This window comes from Triturus cristatus, chromosome 4_1 (genome assembly GCF_964204655.1).
Source record: "Triturus cristatus chromosome 4_1, aTriCri1.1, whole genome shotgun sequence".
Classification (NCBI taxonomy): domain Eukaryota; kingdom Metazoa; phylum Chordata; class Amphibia; order Caudata; family Salamandridae; genus Triturus; species Triturus cristatus.
Window position 1 is genome coordinate 748,680,538 of NC_140585.1, and position 20,649 is coordinate 748,701,186.

The window sequence follows — 20,649 nt, forward strand, 5'->3', positions numbered from 1 at the left end:
GGTGTAAACCAAGCTCTTTTGAGTGAATTCTCATTACAAATGGGCATTTCTATCGTTCATTTAGCAGGAATATTTACCTGGTCAGCGCAGAAAGCCACTTTTTATTTTGTATACAATATGTTCACGGTTTAAATCTTCTTTCACCACTTTTGTCATTCAGGCTGTTTTTAAGCTTTATTGTTGCAGGTACCTTGACATGATCCACAATGTAACACTTCTTGGAGAGAGTGATAGTCCTTGGAGGGATTGACAGTCCTAAACGTATGCTGTTTTATCCCAAAATCGCCTTTGATTATTATAGCAAGATATAACTGAACCTGAAAAGAGAATTTTCTTTTGAATATATTTTACAGCTTTCATTAAAACATATACCTAGTTTGATATTTTCTCCTGTGTTAATGTTTGTTTTAGGTCTGCAAGGATGTGTTTGTTGCATCATTTGTCAACTTTATTAAACTCTAAACTCAGAGTTTACTTTCTTGTCTTGTGACTGTTATAGACTGTGTCTACCTATGCCAATCGATGTGGTGTACACGTGGGTCAATGGCACGGACAATGACCTGATGAAAGAACTGCGGGTGGTTCGAGAACAGATGGAAGAAGAACAGAGACTACTGAGGTAAATCTTTTGGCTACAGCAACCTTATTGCTTTTTTGATAAACACATTTTGTATTGATTTTAACAAGAAAATACCAGCCAATCATCATGGTTCCATGATAACAAAAGAATGCATACAATGGTCTGGACAATCCAAAGGTCAAGTGCATACAAATCAAGAGGACAGCATTTGGAGAATCCACTACAAAAATAAACAAAGCCCCCCAACCACTTCCCCCAAACCCTACGATACTTCTTGGGGCAACCACGTGCTGCATACATTGTTTTCTCTTGTGTGGTGCACCAGTCGACCCCCGCCCACCACTTCCCCACAGTGGGAGGGTCAGGAATTTTCCAAACAGAGGCTATATCCCTCTTCGCCACCACCATTGCTGTAGTATAAAACAATGTTAGAGGCATATGAGCTGCAGATTACACACTTGGGCATAGATCGCCATCTGGTGTTGGGCCCGGATGTTTGCAGTTTGTTTTTCCTCTTGGAAAGTCTTTGGAAGTCACGAGTTCAGTGACTCCTCCCTTGGATCGTATTGCGCATGGGCTTTGGCTCCATCCTCAGATTGTTTTTTTCCGCCATCGAGCTCGGATGTAATCTTCGCGCTCCCAATCCGAACAGCTTCCAGTTCGACGATCGACGCGCAATCCTCACCCCAATTCACGGTATTGTTTTCGATCGAGATCTCCCCACTCGACGCGCCTCTCATCGGCAAGACCTTCGGTTCCAGTCGTCGACGGCGGCCTTCAGGCCCACCTAAGCTCCGGTCCTGGCTAATGGAAAGGACTCCATTTAAAAAGTGTCCTCGATGTGGGTCAAAATTCCCCCACACCGATCTCCACGAGGTGTGCTACCTCTGCCTCTCCCCTGAACACGAGGCTCGAGACTGTCCGGCGTGTAAATCCTTCCGGTCCAAGAAAACGATTCTGGACCGAAGAGCCAGAAGAACCAAATGCCACACTCTTCGACGGCGAACCCGGACGACATCTTTGGGGAAGGCGTCGACGCTCCAGAAGAACACCACACCGACGAGGGACTCGTCAGCGCCTCCGAAGCAGACTATTCAGATGTGGAGGACATCACTCCGGCACAGAGGGTCATGAGTACTACTCTACCACCCCCACGCCCTCGCCGGCACCGAAAAAGGCTTCAGTCACGCCTTCGGGCCTAAGCAAGACCAAAGACACTGCTTCCCACACCGAACCTTTGGGGCCGGTAAAGAAGCCAATTAAGCCTTCAGGCGGCTCGGGCTCGAGCCAGCCCACCGTCGGAGCCGATAAACACCCTTCGGCACCGAAAAAGAAACCGGCCTCCATCTCGACACCGAGCCCCACACCAAAACACTCGGGGTCGAGACCCAGCTCCTCGGCACCGACCCCATCCTCGGTGCCGACAAAAGCCCACAAGACCACCGACATTTCGAAGCCGAAATCCATCTCGGCACCTACTAAACAACCGGAGCTTCCCAAGCATGGTTCCAAACAACGAACCAGCACCGACAAGCCTAAAAAAAACAACGGCCCGACGCCTTCAGCGCCGACGGACCAACCAACCTCTCCAGAACTATTTACACCGGATCCCTTACAAAAAACATTAACTAAGGATCCCAAAACTGGACATTTAATGCTCTCTATCAAAAAGAGACCGTTAGACAAACCTGCTCCACCTCCGCCTCCAAAAAAGAAGGACTCTGCTACCTCCCCTTTCAGACTACCTTCCCCACCTCCACCTCCACCACCTCCTCCACCTTCGCCAGCCCCACCTCATCATTCCCCCACTCCATTCCCGGATGATGATGATCAAGGGGATCCATACGATGACATAGGATATACCCCAAGATATACCTACAGGGGACCCCACTCCCACAGGATCCCCAGAACCATAGGACGATTATAATATCCCTGATGTCCCTAACGTCCCACAAGACGATCTTTACCCTTCCAGACCTTCTCCACCAGAAGACTCCTTGGGGTTCAATCATTTATTGCAAAGGGCGGCACACTACCACGGGGTAGATTTACATACCGACCCAGTGGAGGAGGATTTCCTCCTAGATACATTTGACACCACACATAGGACCACCTCCATATTGCCTATGCTAAAAGGTGTTATAAAACATGCGCCGGAGGTCTTTAAGGACCCAGTCAGGGCCAGGGTCATTAACCCGCGCATTGAGAAAAAATATAAAGCCGCCCCAACAGACCCCTCTTACATCAGAGGGCCAGCTCCACTAGATTCGTTGGTGGAATCCACAGCACGGAAAATTGCCAACACCCAGGCGTCAGGTGACGCACCACCACCTGACAAAGAGTCTAAACTCTTGGACGCATCAGGCAAGCGTACTGCATCTCAAGCGGCCAATATATGGCGTGTCGCCAATACACAAGCACTACTAGCGAGGTATGACAGGGCCCATTATGACGAGCTAGAAGCCATAATGCACCATCTCCCTGATAAATACAAAGCTAGGGCCAATGAGCTAATTCAGGAGGACAAAACAATTACCAATACCTCCATACGTTGTGCCTTAGATGCAGCAGACACAGCCTCTAGGGCTATCAATACTAGTATCCTCCTCCGTCGCCATGCCTGGCTAAGGATATCCGGTTTTAAACTGGAGGTATAAGCCTCCATCCTCAAACATCCCTTTGATCAGGAACATCTGTTTGGCCCCAAAGTGGATGACGCCCTAGAGAAAATGAAAAAGGACACTGACACGGCAAAATCCATGGGAGCCTTACAATCTCACCCTCCCAGACACTTCTTTCGCCGCTCTTCCTTTCGGAGCACATCCAGAGGCTACTCCTCAGACACCGCTTCCACTTCATACAAATCCCCTACTCAGTCCACCTTTACAAGGGGTTACCAAAGAGGCGGCTACAGGGGCAACAATAACAAAGGCAGAGGCAAAACAAACACCGCCCGCTCTGCCACCGCGCCTCCCCAATGACTTCCCTCCACTTCCCCCAGACCATCACACTTCGGTCGGGGGCAGACTCCAACTTTTCCTTCCGGTCTGGACTACCATCACCTCAGACAAATGGGTAATACAAATAATTCGGTCAGGCTACTGCCTAGAACTAACATCTACCCCCCCAAACATTCCACCCAGACAACGCCCGATGTCACCAGAACATCTGCGGCTACTCAAGGAGGAGGTAATCTCCCTCCTAGACAAAGAGGCAATAGAACACATTCCAACCAACCAACAAAATATAGGGGTCTACTCCCTGTATTTTCTCATACCAAAAAGGGACGAGACTCTACGGCCCATCCTAGACCTTCGGCCCCTAAACACATACATACACTCAGACCACTTTCATATGGTGACGCTTCAGCAGGTACTTCCGCTACTTTCCCAAAACGACTTCCTCACCACTTTGGACCTAAAAGACGCTTACTTCCACATTCTAGTATACAAGGCCCACAGGAAGTGCCTCAGATTTGTAGTGGACGGCCAACACTACCAATTCAAAGTGCTCCCGTTCTGAGTCACAACCGCACCACGAGTATTCACCAAGTGCCTAGCAGTGGTGGCAGCACATCTGCGAAGACAACACATTCATGTCTTCCCATACCTAGACGACTGGTTGATAAAAGCCAGTTCATACAATCAGTGTGTACAACACACACACACAACCATCCAGCTACTTCATCAGCTGGGCTTCACGGTAAACCACGCAAAGTTCCATCTCCAACCATCCCACATAAAACAATATCTAGGTGCCACTATAGACACCTCAAAAGCGCTCGCCTACCCCAATCCTGCCAGGATTGCAAGCATTCAGGCTCTACGCGCAAAATTCATAGCACAACACTTCCTTCCAGCTCGGGTGTTCATGCAACTAATAGGGATGATGACCTCTTGCATCTTCATAGTACCTCACGCAAGACTCCAGATGCGTCCTCTCCAAGAGTGCTTAGCGCACCAATGGAACCAGGCCCAGGGTCAATTAACAGATCTGGTGTTGGTAGACGGTCGTACCCATCGCTCTCTGCAGTGGTGGACCACCTCAAACCTTTCCAAAGGTCGACCGTTCCTGGACCCGGTTCCACAGATAGTACTAACAGACGCATCGCTCACCGGCTGGGGAGCTCATCTTACATCTCACCATGCAAGGCAAATGTACACCTCAACAGAAGCTACTCCATATCAACCATCTGGAGTTACTAGCGATCTCCCTAAAATCCTTTCAGACACAAATTTTGGGCAAAGCAGTCCTAATCCGCACAGACAACATGACAGCCATGTATTGTATTCAAAAACAAGGCGGCACACACTATCCACAGCTCTCTCAATTAGCACAGAGCATATGGAGATGGGCCATACCCCGGAAAATCTTTCTCCTAGCCCAACATGTCCCAGGAGTACAAAACACTATAGCAGATCTACTCAGCAGACAAACACAACAACTCCACGAGTGGAAACTTCACCCACAAGTTCTTCACCCATACTTTCAAATGTGGGGGCATCCACAGATAGACCTCTTCGCCACCCACGAAAACAAAAAATGCCCAAGCTTCGCCGCCAGATATTTAGATAACACACACATGGGTATCTTCACTGTTATTACTACGCTCCATCTTTCCCTGCTGGCGAAAAACAATCTGAGGATGGAGCCGAAGCCCATGTGCAATACGATCCAAGGGAGGAGTCACCAAACTCGTGAACATCTGGGCCCAACACCAGATGGCGATCTATGCACAAGTGTGTAGATCTGCAGCTCTACATGCCAAGAACAGATACATACTGGTAAGTAGCATATTCCTTTTCATGTCTGGACCCGTCCAACCCATCTGTGATGCCCAAGATCGCATGCTTTGGATCGTGAGGAGTCTCTCACCCCAGCACCTCGGTGAGCTCCTCCTCAATGTCTCCCCAGAAGCACGCCTAGCGCGGGCACGACCACACCACATGGAAAAAGTCGGCCGGCTCGTGGCCACACCTCACGCAAGCGGGAGATGGGCAGGAACCCAGCGTGGTGCAGACGTGCCGGTGTCAAATACGCAGCATGCAAGAAGTAGAGCTGTATCATGCGCAGTCTGGCTGTGGCCGTGACTGTCCTGGGCGCCATAAGGGTGTCGCGCCAGTCTTCCTCTTCCAGGGAGCCCACCCATTCCTCCCATTGGGTCCGCAGCCGCTCAAGTGAGGTGGGGGTATTGTTAATAAGTGTCCAATAGATGCGGGAGAAGCCCTCCCTTCCCAGGTCCCCCAGCATGAGTTGTGCCTCGGGCGGGCTATGGTCTGGGAGACGAGTGCCAGTCGTGAGGTGCACCTGAAGGGCGTGACGCAGCTGTAAATATCTGTAAAACTGTGAGTGGTGTAAGGAATATCTACCCTGGAGGTCCTGAAAGGAGCGCATATGATCACCCACCCAAACGTCGCCCAGCTTGAGATACTTATCCGGTCCCACGACTGGAAGCCCTGTAGCCCGTTGACTTCCTTGAGCCAGTTCCCCTGCCACAAGGGTATGCATTGGGTCAGAGTGCGGGTCCATTTGGTGTGGCGGAGCGCAGCCCGCCATGCCAGGAACGCCGAGCGAATCATGTCAGGCAGACGAGACGTGACAGGTGCCCCATACATCATCGATTGGAGGTTGGACAAGCCCAACTCACTAAGTTCCAACCTATATGCCGGATCGGAGCAACCCCCGTTGAACCAGTCGTGCAGCACAAGCAAGCTCGTTGCCAGGTAATACATGTATAAATGGGACATCCCTAGACCCCCGTCAAAGGAAGGTATCTGACAGATGCCCAGGGCCAATCGGGACCTGCCCCTCCCCCAAAGGAATTTGTAAGCCATGCCGTCAAGCTCCCGGAACCACGCTTGCAAGAAATTAAGGGGGTGTTTTGGAGCATATAAATGAACCTGGGAAGAATCATCATTTTAAAAAGCACAACTCTTCCCATGGGCTTCAGAGGCAGTGACTGCCATTTCGACAAATCAGACCTAACCCGTTTCACCAAGGGAGTGACATTAAGAGCCCAGCTGAGTTCGGGGAGTAAAGACACCCATATCCCTAAGTAATTAAACGACTGGCGGTGGAGCGATATGGTGGACTGCCTCTCAAAACACTCCCTGGAAATGTGGAGGGGGGCCAAGACTGACTTACCAGGATTGAGCCGGAGGCTTGCTCAAAAGACCGGAGGATCCGGAGCCCGTGGGGTCCGCCAGATAAATCAAGACGTGGTCCACGTAGAGGGCGATTTTGTCCACCTCTGTATTGGGCCATTCCAGGCCCCGCACCTGTCCGCTGGAGCGTATCAGGACTGCCAGGGGCTCCATCACCAGCGCAAAGAGCAGCGGAGAGAGGGGGCAACCCTGCCTCGTTCCCCTACAGATCCGGAAGGGTTCGGATAGAACCCCGTTTACCAGAACGCGAGCCCTCGGGCGAGCATATAGTACGCAGACGAGACCACGAAAGCGTGGTCCGAAGCCCATCTCCGCCAGGACGTCGTCCAAAAACCCCCAATCCGCCGAATCGAAGGCTTTCTCAAAATCTACCAGAAGAAGTGTGAGGTAAGGGGTGAGTAAATTGCGATGAGCCAGGGCTCAGTGGGGCCTCCGCAAACAGTAACGGGTACCACGGGAAGGCATGAACCCGCATTGGTCTGGATGGACCAGCGTGTGTAAGTGGGGTTTGAGGCACTGAGCGAGTATCGTGGCGTACAATTTTAGCTCCGTGTTAATAAGTGAGATGGGACGATAGTCCGTGCACCGAGGCGAGGGTGGCTGGGATTTAGGCAGGACCACAATGGTGGCCATGTCAGTCTCCGGCGGGAAGGAAGCCTTCTCCACTGCTTCATGGAATAGCTGGGCAAAGTGTGGAGTCAGCGTCTCGTGGAACAGGGCGTAATACTCTTGGGGGAGGCCGTCTGGACCCGGCGTTTTGCCGGACGAGACAAGGGCAATCGCCTCCTCGATCTCATCACGGGTGATGGGGCGGTCCAGGTCCACCTGCACTGCCAAATCCAGGTGAGGGAGCCGACCGTCTCCAGCTCGCAGCATGTCTGAGAGAGACAGGGAGGGAGTACGGGCCGTATAGAGCTGGCGATCGTATCGAGCGAAGGCCTGGGCCATGCCGGCCGGAGGAGTTACATACCGAGCCGTATTGATCTATGATTTCGGGGATTATACGGTTCGCTCTGGGCTATGTGACCAATCTGTGGAGGAGGGAGCCGTTCTTATCTCCCCATCCGTACACCCTAGCAATAGAAGAGCGCCAGAGGATGTTAGCCGCGTCCATCGACAATTGTCGAATCTCTTCGCATGTGTGGGCGAGGAGTCTCACGTCAGAGGCGTCGGGGTTTAGGGCGGTGGACCGGTCAAGACGTAAGGCCTGTGCCTCGCGTGAAGTGAGCTAGTCCAACTGCGCACATCGCTGGGTTTTGAGTTGCCCCTTGGCCACTCCGCGGATTGTGGCCTTGCCAGCCCCCCACAGAGTACCCGGCGTCGACACCGACCCCTCATTGGTCTGGATGTAATGCTGGAGTTCCTGTCCCACCACTTTCCGGAAGTCCCTGTCATGAAGGAACCACGCATTCAACCTCCGGGTCTGACGCAGTGAGGCAGGAGGAGGGCCCAAGGTGAGCATTACCGGGGAATGATCGGATATACCCCGCCGGAGGATTGCGACATCACAGCAACCTTATTGTTAATGAGTCTTTGGGGAGTTCGGACAAGAGATGTAATGCAAAAATTCAGTGTCAAAGGCCCAGATGTACTATTGGCTGGTTCGCTTCTCAGTGCTGTTTTCACAGTTTCTGCAATGCATCCTGGCCTATCTTTTCACTATGCAGGATGTAGTAATCTAGTACATCTCTAAGAGGCGAAACACCAAATTGATCCAAATTGTCAAAATGCAGCACATGGGAGATGTTCTTTAATTCAACTCCTCTATGCCCTTTTTAGTTTTTAAATTTTTAGAACATGGGCACTCTCAAACATTTTCCCGGGGCCTGAAAGGTTTGTTCTTTGGTGTGACCAGGGGCCCCACTGTTAGTTGAATGAGGAAATGGGGGATGTATAGTTGGTGTAGGGGAAGTGAAGCATGTACAACTAGTGGCTGAACTGAATTGCACACCGTGGAACCAGAAAACCTGAAGTGAAACCAGACTTCCCCACATTGTGTGATTCCGGGCAATTGTTTTATTTCAATTTCTTCATTATTACATACGAGGACCTCTCAATATAGGACTTCAGTATGCATGCTGTGCAAAACTTTCTCCTGTGTTTGGATTTAATCACTAATGGCATTGTTGTCAGGATGGGGGTGAGGGGAGGAATGTGATTGTTTCTAAATTCATGTTTGAAAACTATCACTTTAAAAAATAAAAAAAATAAAATTCGAATGCACCGCTGAAATCTGATTTACTAGGGTGAAACTGTTCTGCAGGTTAATGAAATACACCTTTTCATTTTTGTAGAGACTATCATATTTTTACACGTTTGCTGTCTTTAAAAATGAAGTTGTTCCTAAAGTGAAGGGTTGCAGTACACCCTAGTTACTCCCTTTCCAGGGGCAGGGTCTCCGCTAAGGTGTAGGCGCGTCGCCCCACTGCGAAAAAATAAAATGATAATACCTTGGTTATCATTTTATTGTTCACTATGGGCTGAGTTAGGGCAGGGCTGGGCTGGCGTTATGGGGGAGGAGTGGTTTGCCCACTCCAAGTGCGCAGGACACCTTGGCTGGCCCTCTTGGGCCGGCAAACAGTCATGCGCACTTTGTATCTTCCTCACCAGGCTTGCTTTACACAGTCTGGTGAGGAACATACAATGCCTCCCAGTCCCCATCTGAGCACCAAACCATGGTGCTCAGACCAATAACAACGCTGCATTGCAGCATTGTGATTGGCTTAGAGGAGGGAGCCTGTGTGCTTCCTGCTTCTTTCTACTACTGAAGCAGATGAGAAGGCGACTGAAGGGGAGAGCCGGACGTCCACAAAAGTTAAGTGGATTTTTTTTTTTGGCTTCTCCCTCCCCCGTCCTGCCACCTCCGTCCCCTCCCAGTTGTTACTGTCCCTTTCCTTAACTGCAATAAACCTCTCAATAAATGCTTTTTATTTATTCAACATTTTTAGGTCTCGCCTGCGAACCTAGCGCGAAGCGCTGCTGTCCGCAGCGAGATCTATTGTTGCTGACTTGCTTCAGAAGTGGGGCAGGAGATGGGCACGCGCAAGGCTTTTGGCGGATTTGAGCCTGTGTACGCGCACGTGAACACGCACGTACAACAGACACGCGACGTGCACATCTCCGGTCCCACTTCCGAGGCAAGTCAGCAACTTTGTGCCATCATACTCACTGTTGCCACTGATTCTTTGAACATTTGCGCTGCAGATCTGGACGATGCTGTTAAAATCCCGGGACGGGGAGCGCTGCAGGCCCAAGTGCCCGTACATGGCGGTAGTGCGTCTGCTTTTTCTCGCTGCTGTGAAGGCTTCCCAAGTGCTACCTCCTTCGATCCAATAGGGCGATCTGACGTGCCCCGGTACTGCTCCCAAGCCCTCTCCACTGCTCCGGCCTGCACCCTAGCGTTAGGTCCGCTATAGTCGGGTCTCTGAACCTGCCCCAGCTATCAGCTGCATACCCAAACACCCATAGCACGCATGCGCCACACGCTGAGCAAGGCACGCCTTACGCCGGGCGCACTCGATACTTACGAGCTACGTCACAAGGGCTTGTTGTATGCAGTGAGGGAATGCATCGCAGCCTACTGAATCGCCACGCAGCTATTCGTGCCTTTGGTCTGAGGATACGCCAGCGGTTCTGAGACTGACATTTTCCTCCTACAAGCCACCTGGGTAGATGTACTTTGGCCTGGGAGCCCCACTCTTGCTTTATAATCATGGTGCCTGGTGCGTGTAAATTTAAGCCGCATGGAAGCTGCACTTAGTGTTGTAGCACGGTGCCCACTTAATCTAATATACAGGGCACCGCGCGCGCTATATGTTCGACCATGTCATCGCTTATTTAATGTTCCTTTTGTCCTGTCACTGCTCGTCTTGCCATCCGCTTCTGTTGCTTTAATGCAGGTACTACTTCTCCTTGTTTCCGTTGCCGTGCTTCATTTTCTTAGCTGTGTGCGGCATGTCTGCTTCATGGTGTTTGCCTTTGATTTTATTTTCCCATAGTGGCGATGCCCTCCCCTCCGGTACTCCGTCCCCGCCTCTGCAGCACACACTATGCTGCATCTCCTCTGGTTGCATTCAGTGCTCCAGCAACTGCCCCAGCCCCGCCTTCACCACTTTTACTCTCGCAGGGGAAAGGGTGTGTGTTTATTTAAATAGGGCTTGTGTTTTCAGCGGTCAAGGATCGGCTGAAAACAAAAGCACTTTTAGCTTGTGTTTTCAGCCGATCCTCGCCCCTACTCTAGCCCCTCTCTCCCAGTTTACTTTGTTTTAAGCAACCAAGCCGATCATAGTCCTTACTTTACTCCTGCCGCTATGTGGTAATTACAGAAAAAGTGGCAAAAGCATTCTGTTTCTATTTCAGCTGCAGTGCTTTTACAACCCAAAACAGGGTCGTTAGAACCCCATTGCTGACGGTACCTAAAAGTTTTTTACCTTCAGTTCCTTGTTCTCCTTGAAAATAGAACTCCACACAAATATCGATAGTCGTTTCGATTTCTTTTTTGTTGTAAAAGTCGCATTAATCAATGATGGAGAAAGAGCCTATTTTCTGCACCGTCTGTTTTATACCTTTCAAATGTAAACATGGTGTAAAAACGAAAATAATAAACCTTAATTCCTATACCGTCCTTATCTCCGTTTAAACATACCAACCCTCACCCTCTGGCCTTACAGACCACACTCTCTTAGACTTCATGTAGACCTGAGTGACTTTTTAAAAAAAATCATTGGGAAGCAGAAGCGGGACAATAAGCAAGTCTGCAAACATCTGCTTTTCAGATTTTGATTGCCATGGATAGAAAAAAGGGCACTGTTTATAGCTGCCAGCTTTATCACTCTCTCAGCGTCAATGCCATCCATGCTTTTCTCGTGCTTGCCCATTTGTTCTGTGTTTATCTCAGATCCCTCTTTACTCAATTGATCTTGAATTTGAAGAGCTGTGTTTGTTTGTGTGTTGATATCCTTCTGCATAACCTTAAAGGCTGAGCTGCCAGTGGAAACACTACACAATCACAACACCCATGTACCTTGACTACCTCTCCTTTCCCTGGGTGATCCGTCTGAGTGGTGCTGGGACAAACCATTTCTGCTCGTCCCTACAGCAGCACATCCTTCTCTGATCTATTTTGTCTAGCTGCAGACACTGACAAAGCACCAAAAACAACAAACAACCTTAACAACATTTACCAAAACTGTTCACCTCCTTGTGTCACCAATTAGTCCCCCAAATATATGCTCTTTAGTTGGGATGTCACATATTTGTTTTTTTTGGCCAAAAGATGAGTGCGACGGCTTGCTGCATTTTGAGCCGTCTGCAGTTTTTGGACCTGTTATATGGCAAGATTGCAAATGACGCTGGACGTAAGCAAAGCGGGAGCTAACTAGTGCTCCTGAAACTACTGCATCCTTCACTTAGGAAATGTAGGGTTAGGGCTCTTTTGTGCAGATTCAGTGGGCTTTTTTTAAGTGCGTATCTGATATATTTACCCTGCACACATCCACTTAATTCCAAAACACATAATTACACTCCACAAAAAAATTAATCTTCACAACATGCTACATAATACCACTACAAATCATGCCACATAATTCCACACATTACACAATTCAATGCCACACAATTCTGCATAACACAACATAACACTCCACATAATAGCACTCAGCGCCACATTTTCACGCTACACATAATTACACTCTACTCAATACAACATAAATACACCCCACATAAATGTACTCTATGCCACATACAAGCAATCCACATAAATGCAGTCCACACCATAACACATAATTTCAATAAGCATATTTTCGCTCAATGCCACACAGTTCCACACCATACAATTCAAATAGACACACTTCCAATACACACCACATAATTACACACCAAACCACATATTTCAAATACACAGCACAATTCCAATACACACCACATACCTCCAATACACACCACAGATGTACACATAATACCACAACTAACAATTCCAATACAACTCACATACTTCCACTCCACACCACTTACATTCACTACACTCCAAACCAAAACACATAGGTAAAAGACATTATCATTTACAATGCCAATAGCTCTAACTCTCACAAATGCGAGACCTATTACATTGCAAATGCTTGTGTTATTGGTAGGCGGTTTTTCAGCGGTGCTGCAATATCGGCCCCCAGTTAAACAAGCATTTGCAATGCAATAGGTCTCGCATTAATAAAAGATTTAGCTATTGGCGTTGCACATTATAATGCAATGCCAAGAGCTCAAGCTTTCAGTAATGCGAGACCTATTGCATTGTAAATGCTTGTTTAATGTTTGTGCTGAATCGAATAAACAGGCAGCCCGCATGTAAAAGTCAGGAGGGCCACACTGAGTATCACTGTAGAACGTGGTTTATGTGGACAGCAAATAACCATTGCTGGGAGCAAGACATTTAACATTTTTTATTGAGCTTGCTGCCTGTTACGATCCTCATCTAGATAATTCAGGCTCTCATGTTTCTACTACAAATTAATGAGAATTAATAGGGTTTCTGTGATTTTTGGAAAACACAACACCCTAACCTCTGCTGTGCTCGTGGGATGGCCTTTTGAGTACAAGCACTTGTGACTAGAATGATACTTTGTTAAAGGTAGCTTGCATTGTTGCCATTTGTGAAGCACAACAGAGCACATGTACAAGACCGGTTAAACAATCTAATTGGGTGCCGGGAAGGCACTCGGATGAAGGAAGGTTGGAATGTACTTGACACAAGGGGCCAGCAGGCATGGGCAATGGCAGGGGATTGTCTTTAATAGAATCACGGTAACATTTCAGGCACCCCGTTTGGTAAAGGGGTGCCATATTTCTCTTTTCAGTATCCTTTTTTGAAATCCAAAAGCTGATGTTCTAAGTAGCTGACACTATAGAAAGTATTCATGCCAGATAATTCGTTTTATTCGTAGGTGACTTTTCCTTTTGTCGTCTTGTAGAATGGCTCTTATTTTCGTTGTAGCGGTCACCTCTGCACCCTGGTTTCATTTATTTTGCAGAAAGGAATCTAATAACTGTCTCTGTACTCCTAGTACTACACATGGTGATGTTTGTGTTTTTTGTTGTTTTTAGAGAAAGCCTTGGAAGGAATGCAACAGAGCCAACTAAGAAAAGGTAACTATATTGGTAACTATATCATAAGACTGTTTATTGATGAATGAAGGAGCTTTCACCATCAATCACCAGATACACAATGGTGTAATCCCGCACCCTAGCAAATAACAAATTGTCTCGGCTGAGACAAGGAAGAGAGCAGCCTTTTTGCTGCTGTTACTTCAATTAAATGTGCCAGTGAACGGAGAGTGAGGCGTGCCAGCTTGTAGTTTCCTGGTTGATGTTCATCAACCAACAGCCAACCAGCCTGCTGACTCGCAATTGTGAACCAGTTTACAATAATCTACACATCTTGAACTGTTTTTCGCCATCAGTTATTTTTAGAATGCGCAAAAAACTCAGAACCATCCTTGCAGTGTAGTCACGCCATTCTTTGCTTCTGGTTTTAATGATGGAAAACAGAAAATGATTTTCACTTGTGATCCCTCTTGAATATGAGGGTCAAGCTAACTACATTTAAATATTAAATGACCGTTGTGTCACATGATCTGACCCTGTGGAATGGCACGAGTGTTCTAAGAGAGTGTGATTACAGCACTGCCGGAGGCGTAAGGAAATATGACAATGATAGATGTGAAGCAGTGTGTGCTGGGGCTACACCCAGGTTCAAGAGATAAACCTATGGAATACCAGATAACAGCAATGGGACTTACCCTGGCCAAAAGACTTATTGCAATTCACTAAAAAAGACCAGATGTCTCGAGGATTGATATGTGGGGTAAAGAGATGACTGAATGGATATTAGTGAAAGAAATACAGATGTCTATGGTCCGTGCAATCCTGAAACTTGAAACAGACCATGAGATATGGAAAGCGATGCAGTGATCTATATGGGCGCTGTGTGACTCATGTCGCCTTATAGTATTCTACATATCTATTCGCATTCATGAACATCATTTGATTGTTATTGATTTGCGAGGGCACGCTGTGCCCTAACAGGCTTGGGTGTAGATTTGCACCTTTTATAGTGCTGTTCTGTCTGCTTCCGACACTGTCTTATTGCCATTGTAATGTCATGTGGTTTCTTGAAATCCAAAACAAAAATAACATATTCAAATAAATATTAAATGATCTTTAATGCTTTTGATTCCAATGTCGGCTCATACCCAACCCCTTTACAGAAAATCATGAGCATTCCACTAAACAGTACTTCATGAAAAAATGCCCTGCTCTTCACAGAGATTCACATTTAAGGATTGGAGAATTCTGATGTTAACTCTCTTAATGTTCTATTTAATCTATTTTTAGTGAGAAACAACTGGAGTGTCTCTTGACACATTGCATTAAAGTGCCTATGCTTATATTGGATCCGTCTCTGCCATCCAGCATCACACTGAAAGATCTTCCATCCCTTCAGCCTTCGTTTCATTCGGCTTCTAGCATATTCCATGTGGCTAAACCAAAAAATCCTTCCACCAACGTAACCGTGGTCGTCTTTGATAGCCACCAGCAGGGTAAGAGCCATACACGTTTTTCTCATAACTGTAATATTCATTGAGTTCTAGCTATATAAGAGGCATAGCACTGTAAAAACTGTGAAAAAAAGATTTTCTGTATATTGGCAATGCGAATTTAACACAATCCGGTTTGTAGTTCTATTAAATAGTTTTGTAGAAGGATTCTGTATTAAGACAAATCAATGCAACATCTTTACCTAACTACCTCTAACTTTCTGGTTGTTTAAATTAGTCCTTATGTACTTTTGTGAGACCAACATTAATGGCTGTCAACCTCAAAGATCGAGCCCTTAATCTGGATTACACAATTACCCTAATGCCACCGATTACTTCTTTTATGGAGAGCATCATTGGAACGCTAATCACCGTACAAAGATTGTACACTTTCTCCTCTTAATTAAAGAGCAACAATGCTTTAATGTTCTGTGCACTATAGGCTAGGTAACCGCTTTAAAATTCATTTTTGAGACAAAAACAGACAGGAATATATCGGGAAAGAACATAAGAGCCCCTGTGTCATTATTTCAAGGTAGAGTTGTCTTCCTGTCACCCACAGTAGCCACCTTCTAGGAAGCTTCGGCATATAGGGATGCACTGTTAAAGCTTTTATAAAATTCATTTTTAATCACATAAACTATGCTATCGCAAGCTGATGGATCCATTCTCCCAGTTCTGCCTCTCCCTAACAGGCCCTTCAGTCCTGTACCATACTCATACATCTCTGCATCTCTCTTCAGATACCTGGATGATAATTTAAGTTCCTTTATCGTGACATAAACTGCAATGAATCAGCTAGCTTGTCATTTTCTTGTGGGATTACAAGAAGCTGCAGTTTTGAGTGATAAGCTGATAGAAGTTTCAAAGCAACTCAGTTTTTTTTATAGGAGCGCTCTGAACATGTACGAGTTAAGACCCAAAGAACTATCCTGAGGAATGAACCATTTTCACCCTTTCCCATTCCCACGGTAATGCTGGTGCTCGTTTGTAAGCGGTCCTTACCAGTGCTCTGCAACCCCTTTCAACTGCTGACTGTCTTTTAGAAATAAATCCCCCAAACCTTCCATATTATTCCACATCCAATTCTACCCTGAAAGACTTAGAACATAACTTTACATTTTAGATCGTATCTCTATGTGCACACATTTCTTTCAACCAAGGAGCTATCCTACATAGCAGGCAAGCTGACTGTGTTTGTCTCACAGTCTTCACCACCTCTCATAATCTTTACAGTACTCAACCCTTACCACCAAGTTACTCTGGTGAGCATTTCTTAGCAGCTCGCTCCAATGTCGAAGGCTAGATGTCAAGTAGAATTTTTGATTCTTACTTTGACTGCGCCGAGGAATAGACTACGCCCTTCAGCAACCAATCTACTCTTCATGGATTTCTGTACTGTGGGGGGCTTGGCATCTGCAGGAAGGAGTACTGAGTCTGGAGAAGAAAGCCAGATGGCATAAAAACCTCTTTGAGGTAAGCCTATAGGAGAATTTCCTGAGGCAAGGTGTAGGATTTGAACTGGAACTCAAGCACGAAGTTCTCAAATGGAAGAAAAAAGAGCTGCTACAGGAACATAGAACTGTTGCGAAGCAGGATTTATGACTGTGATGCAACGCAGAGAGACGGAGATAGTTCTGAGTCCTCTTATATACCAAGCAGACAAGAAGCAGGAAACGGAAGGTGAGACTGTGAAAGATTGGTGAAAAACATATAGTAAGAATGGCTATGAGCCATCTTGGTTCATAAGATACTGGCAATCTCTTCTTGCCACATGATATAACTAAAAGGTGCTGGCCAGAATATGGTGGCATATAAGTAACACCTTATCTTTAAACCCTTTTCATTCAGTTAAAGGCTATCCAAATCAGTTTTTATGCATTATCTGCCAGTAGTTCCAGGGGTGCTCTAACCCCAACCCCTGCGCTTGCCCTCTACAGAAAGGCAAGGTAGACGTTCAACTCTGCATTGGAATGAAAACCAGCAGCTGCGTCTCCTTAAGGTAAGGGCTTACTGTCCTGATTTGCAAATATGGCATTTAGTGCTTCTGAAACGACCTTATAACTCGTATAACCCAAACTGAGTACCTTCTTTGGTTTGGAAAACTACTTACCCATTCAAATGAACCCACATGCGCTTGCTTATTCAGTCCCCACCTATGAATTATTTTATCTCATCCTGGCAGGCTCTACCCTATGCCCCCCAGCTACTGTCAACTATCCGTAAGTACTTCTTCCTGATCAAAGTTTGTGGGTTCAAATCTGGAAAGAGTAGCAGTCATGCAGCTCCACATAATAGCACTGTCTGTCTCACTGCCAGCCTCACAAATTGATCTTCTTTCACCATCAATTTAAATACTCTCTATAGAGTACCACCAGAACCTCACTTTGATTGGGTCTTGCTGGTGAGTCTACACGCTTTCATCACAATATCATATTCCTCAACCTGCTGCACACACATTAGTTCATCAAATATTCTCTAAATCTTGTGCTAAGGTAATCTCCAAGTATCTTGTTTGGGATCCCTGGAACTCTGATGTGAAAGCTCCCCTCCCCGACCCCCCCCCCCCCCCAGAGGGGCCAAAACCTGGAACCAAGGTGATTAGGGCATCCATTGCCTGGGCCTCAACAGATTTAGTCTCAAACAGATTGGCGTCCAGATCCTTCACCTCACACTCAATGTGTACTTTGCTCTCTGCACTGTCCAGTCTTTGCTCTACTACTAGTATGTTTCCAGACAGTCTCTCCAATATATTTTCCAACTCCTTCAGGGCCGACTTAACGATTACAATCTCTTTCTTCAGGTCACTGTGGGGGGTATGTATATAGTTAATTAGTGCTGGTTTGCCCAGATACATGGGCCTATTCTCACTAGGCATTGAAATTGCGTCCACCCTTCGATGTTGCTTTCCAAGGCTCATAGACTAACTTTGTTTGCCATATTTGCCTACAATTGAGAGCCTTCTCAATTTAGTCAGCAGTCCTGCCAGCACCTATCCCAGTAGTGTCCCCAGTTAAGCTGGAGTGAAAACCACAGGAACAGTAAGGTCCTTCAACTCTGTTCCTCAGCAGCAGCTTGCCTACAGGGAGAGTTCTAAGATTCCCAGTGCCAAGTCGACCCTCCCACCTCATTGGAAATGAACATTCAGAGCCAATAGAGTAATGCTTCTCTACTCCTCGTTTCCCAGCCCATCTGTGGCCCACCACTGCACCAGCTTTCCTCGCTGTGGCCATGGATAAGTCTTGTCTTCTGTAGTGGCCTGCCGCCATGCTGCTCACCCCCTGGACATTCTGTAGGTGGCTTATAGGCTGTTCTTCTCCTCTCACTTGGGGATCGTAAATCTGGATGAGCCACCCGTGACTCTTTTATCAAATGCACTACTGCACCAACAATAGGCCTTTTAGATGGAGCGCTGTCAGCCTCAACACAGCTGTTTGGATGCGTACCCAGAAAATGATCTGGGCGTCCCTGTAGCTTGCACCCTGGGATGGTGGCTACAGTGCTTTCAAACAGACCAGAACATGAATGGGAGTTCAGTTGGGGACTACTGCCGAAGGCAGCCATATTGAAGCTTGTTTGGTCCCTCCAATTCCTCCTCATTGTTTAAACCAAATTGTTTGTTTTTTCAACACTAAATTGCAATTGGGGTACACGTTATTGTTGGTAGAGCGTTACCATTTGGTGTGCTCAGCATTAATATAGACTGGCTCCAGCGAAGACATGTAGTATGGTAAGAAGACCTAGTTGAAATAGACACATAATTATTTCAAATGTGAGCCTAGTTCTTGTGAGACAATCTATTCGAGATGACCCTTTCAAATTAAATTGGGTTCAAAATGTAATGCACAAGTGTGCTGTTGCCTCAGAATTCAGTTGAATTTTCCTGATGCATCCTGGGGTTTGTAAGGTACCTAGAGCCAAATACCCCACAGATGTTGATTAGCCATTTCTGAGTTGGAACCCGCCTCCCTTGAGGATACTAGGGATCAGTACATCGGTCTGGAAATGGTAGACTGGTACTGGAATTCTCAACCACTGTAAAAGGGAATGAGTGAATGACTTTAGGGTCTAAATCTGTTTCACTGTCTGTAAACGTATAGCTTAATAAGATTGTACAGCTTCTGTCAAAAAACACTCTAGTGATAAAAAAGAATTAGAAGTTAAATCAATTTGGGAACCATTCTGCAGCCTTCTCCTACCATTAGATCTCAAGTGCTGGTAGTGGAGTTTGTTCATTAACCTCTGGTATCGTCTCTTATTGAGGGAATACATATTTCGTCCAACGAAAGGTTTAGAGAAAAGATTGACCAAGCAAACTAATTTTCAGTTCCACCAAACAGTTATTTGGTGTGCCAAAGAAAAAAATCGGAACTGTCTTTAGTTCTGTCCTGATGATTTGCATTTCCCTACATTGAGTCATATACCTTCATTTTTCGTTAGCAAGCACATGGTCATCCTTCGGACTTTGTTCAGATTACACATTTTTCAAACATTTATTATTATTTTTCTGAGAGAAGAAACCTTAAACAGCACTACATCGACCAGCCAGCAATAATAAAACATTTACATCATTGCGTATTTCAACAAGCCAATTCCATGCTAAAAAGGTATTGTCTTCACATCATCCTATATTTTTAAACTGCAGTGTCCCCACCATATAGCCTATGTCTTATGGTATTTACATGGCCAACCTTGTGCCTTATAAACTGTTCATTCTGCTGCATTATAAATATCCATTCTTCAAGTCTGGGGGATTCAGACGTGATCCAGTGTCTGGCAATATTACGTTTCACTGCCACAAGGCGACGAGCATCCGTACCATCTATTCCCTCTTGTTCCACCCGCAATATGGCATACTTAGGGTCAGAGTATAAGGGGTACCCACTATTCCACTTTAGGTGGTGTATAGTGCCAACCAATAAGGAGTAATTTAGAGGCATGTCCAAATCTTCATGGCAGTGCAGGCATGAGAAGTCTTTTCTCTAACCCATAGACCAGAGTCTGGTTGGGTAGTAGGTGCAGTGAAAGTATTTGAATTGAATCCTCAATAATTGGGCCAAAATGCCCAGGCATCTGGCTGCCATTTTGACCTCAGTCCACCTATTATTGTCAAGAAGACCAATGTCCTCTTGCCCTCATTCCCTGAGATGCAGAGGAGGGTCTGGTGTGTTTATCACTAGGGGTCTATATATAAAGTATATGCCTTTCTTTGAGTGGTTCCATTACAATTTGGGGCTAAAGGGTGTCGTAGTTGTAAGTAAAACAATATTTTGAGAGATTCAATGCAAATTCTTTTAATTTAGCAAATGTTTTAATC

At 46.4% G+C, this 20,649-nt stretch overlaps 1 protein-coding gene across 1 annotated transcript in view; it reads left to right on the forward strand.

Moving 5' to 3' along the window:
• The window catches only part of GNPTAB (N-acetylglucosamine-1-phosphate transferase subunits alpha and beta), a 644,942-nt gene that overhangs the window by 152,142 nt on the left and 472,151 nt on the right, over positions 1-20,649 (forward strand). The window contains exons 3-5 of the mRNA XM_085653265.1: positions 500-619; positions 13,840-13,881; positions 15,130-15,335. Coding sequence (XP_085509391.1) covers positions 500-619; positions 13,840-13,881; positions 15,130-15,335 — 368 coding nt within the window. The remainder of the gene's footprint in view (positions 1-499; positions 620-13,839; positions 13,882-15,129; positions 15,336-20,649) is intronic.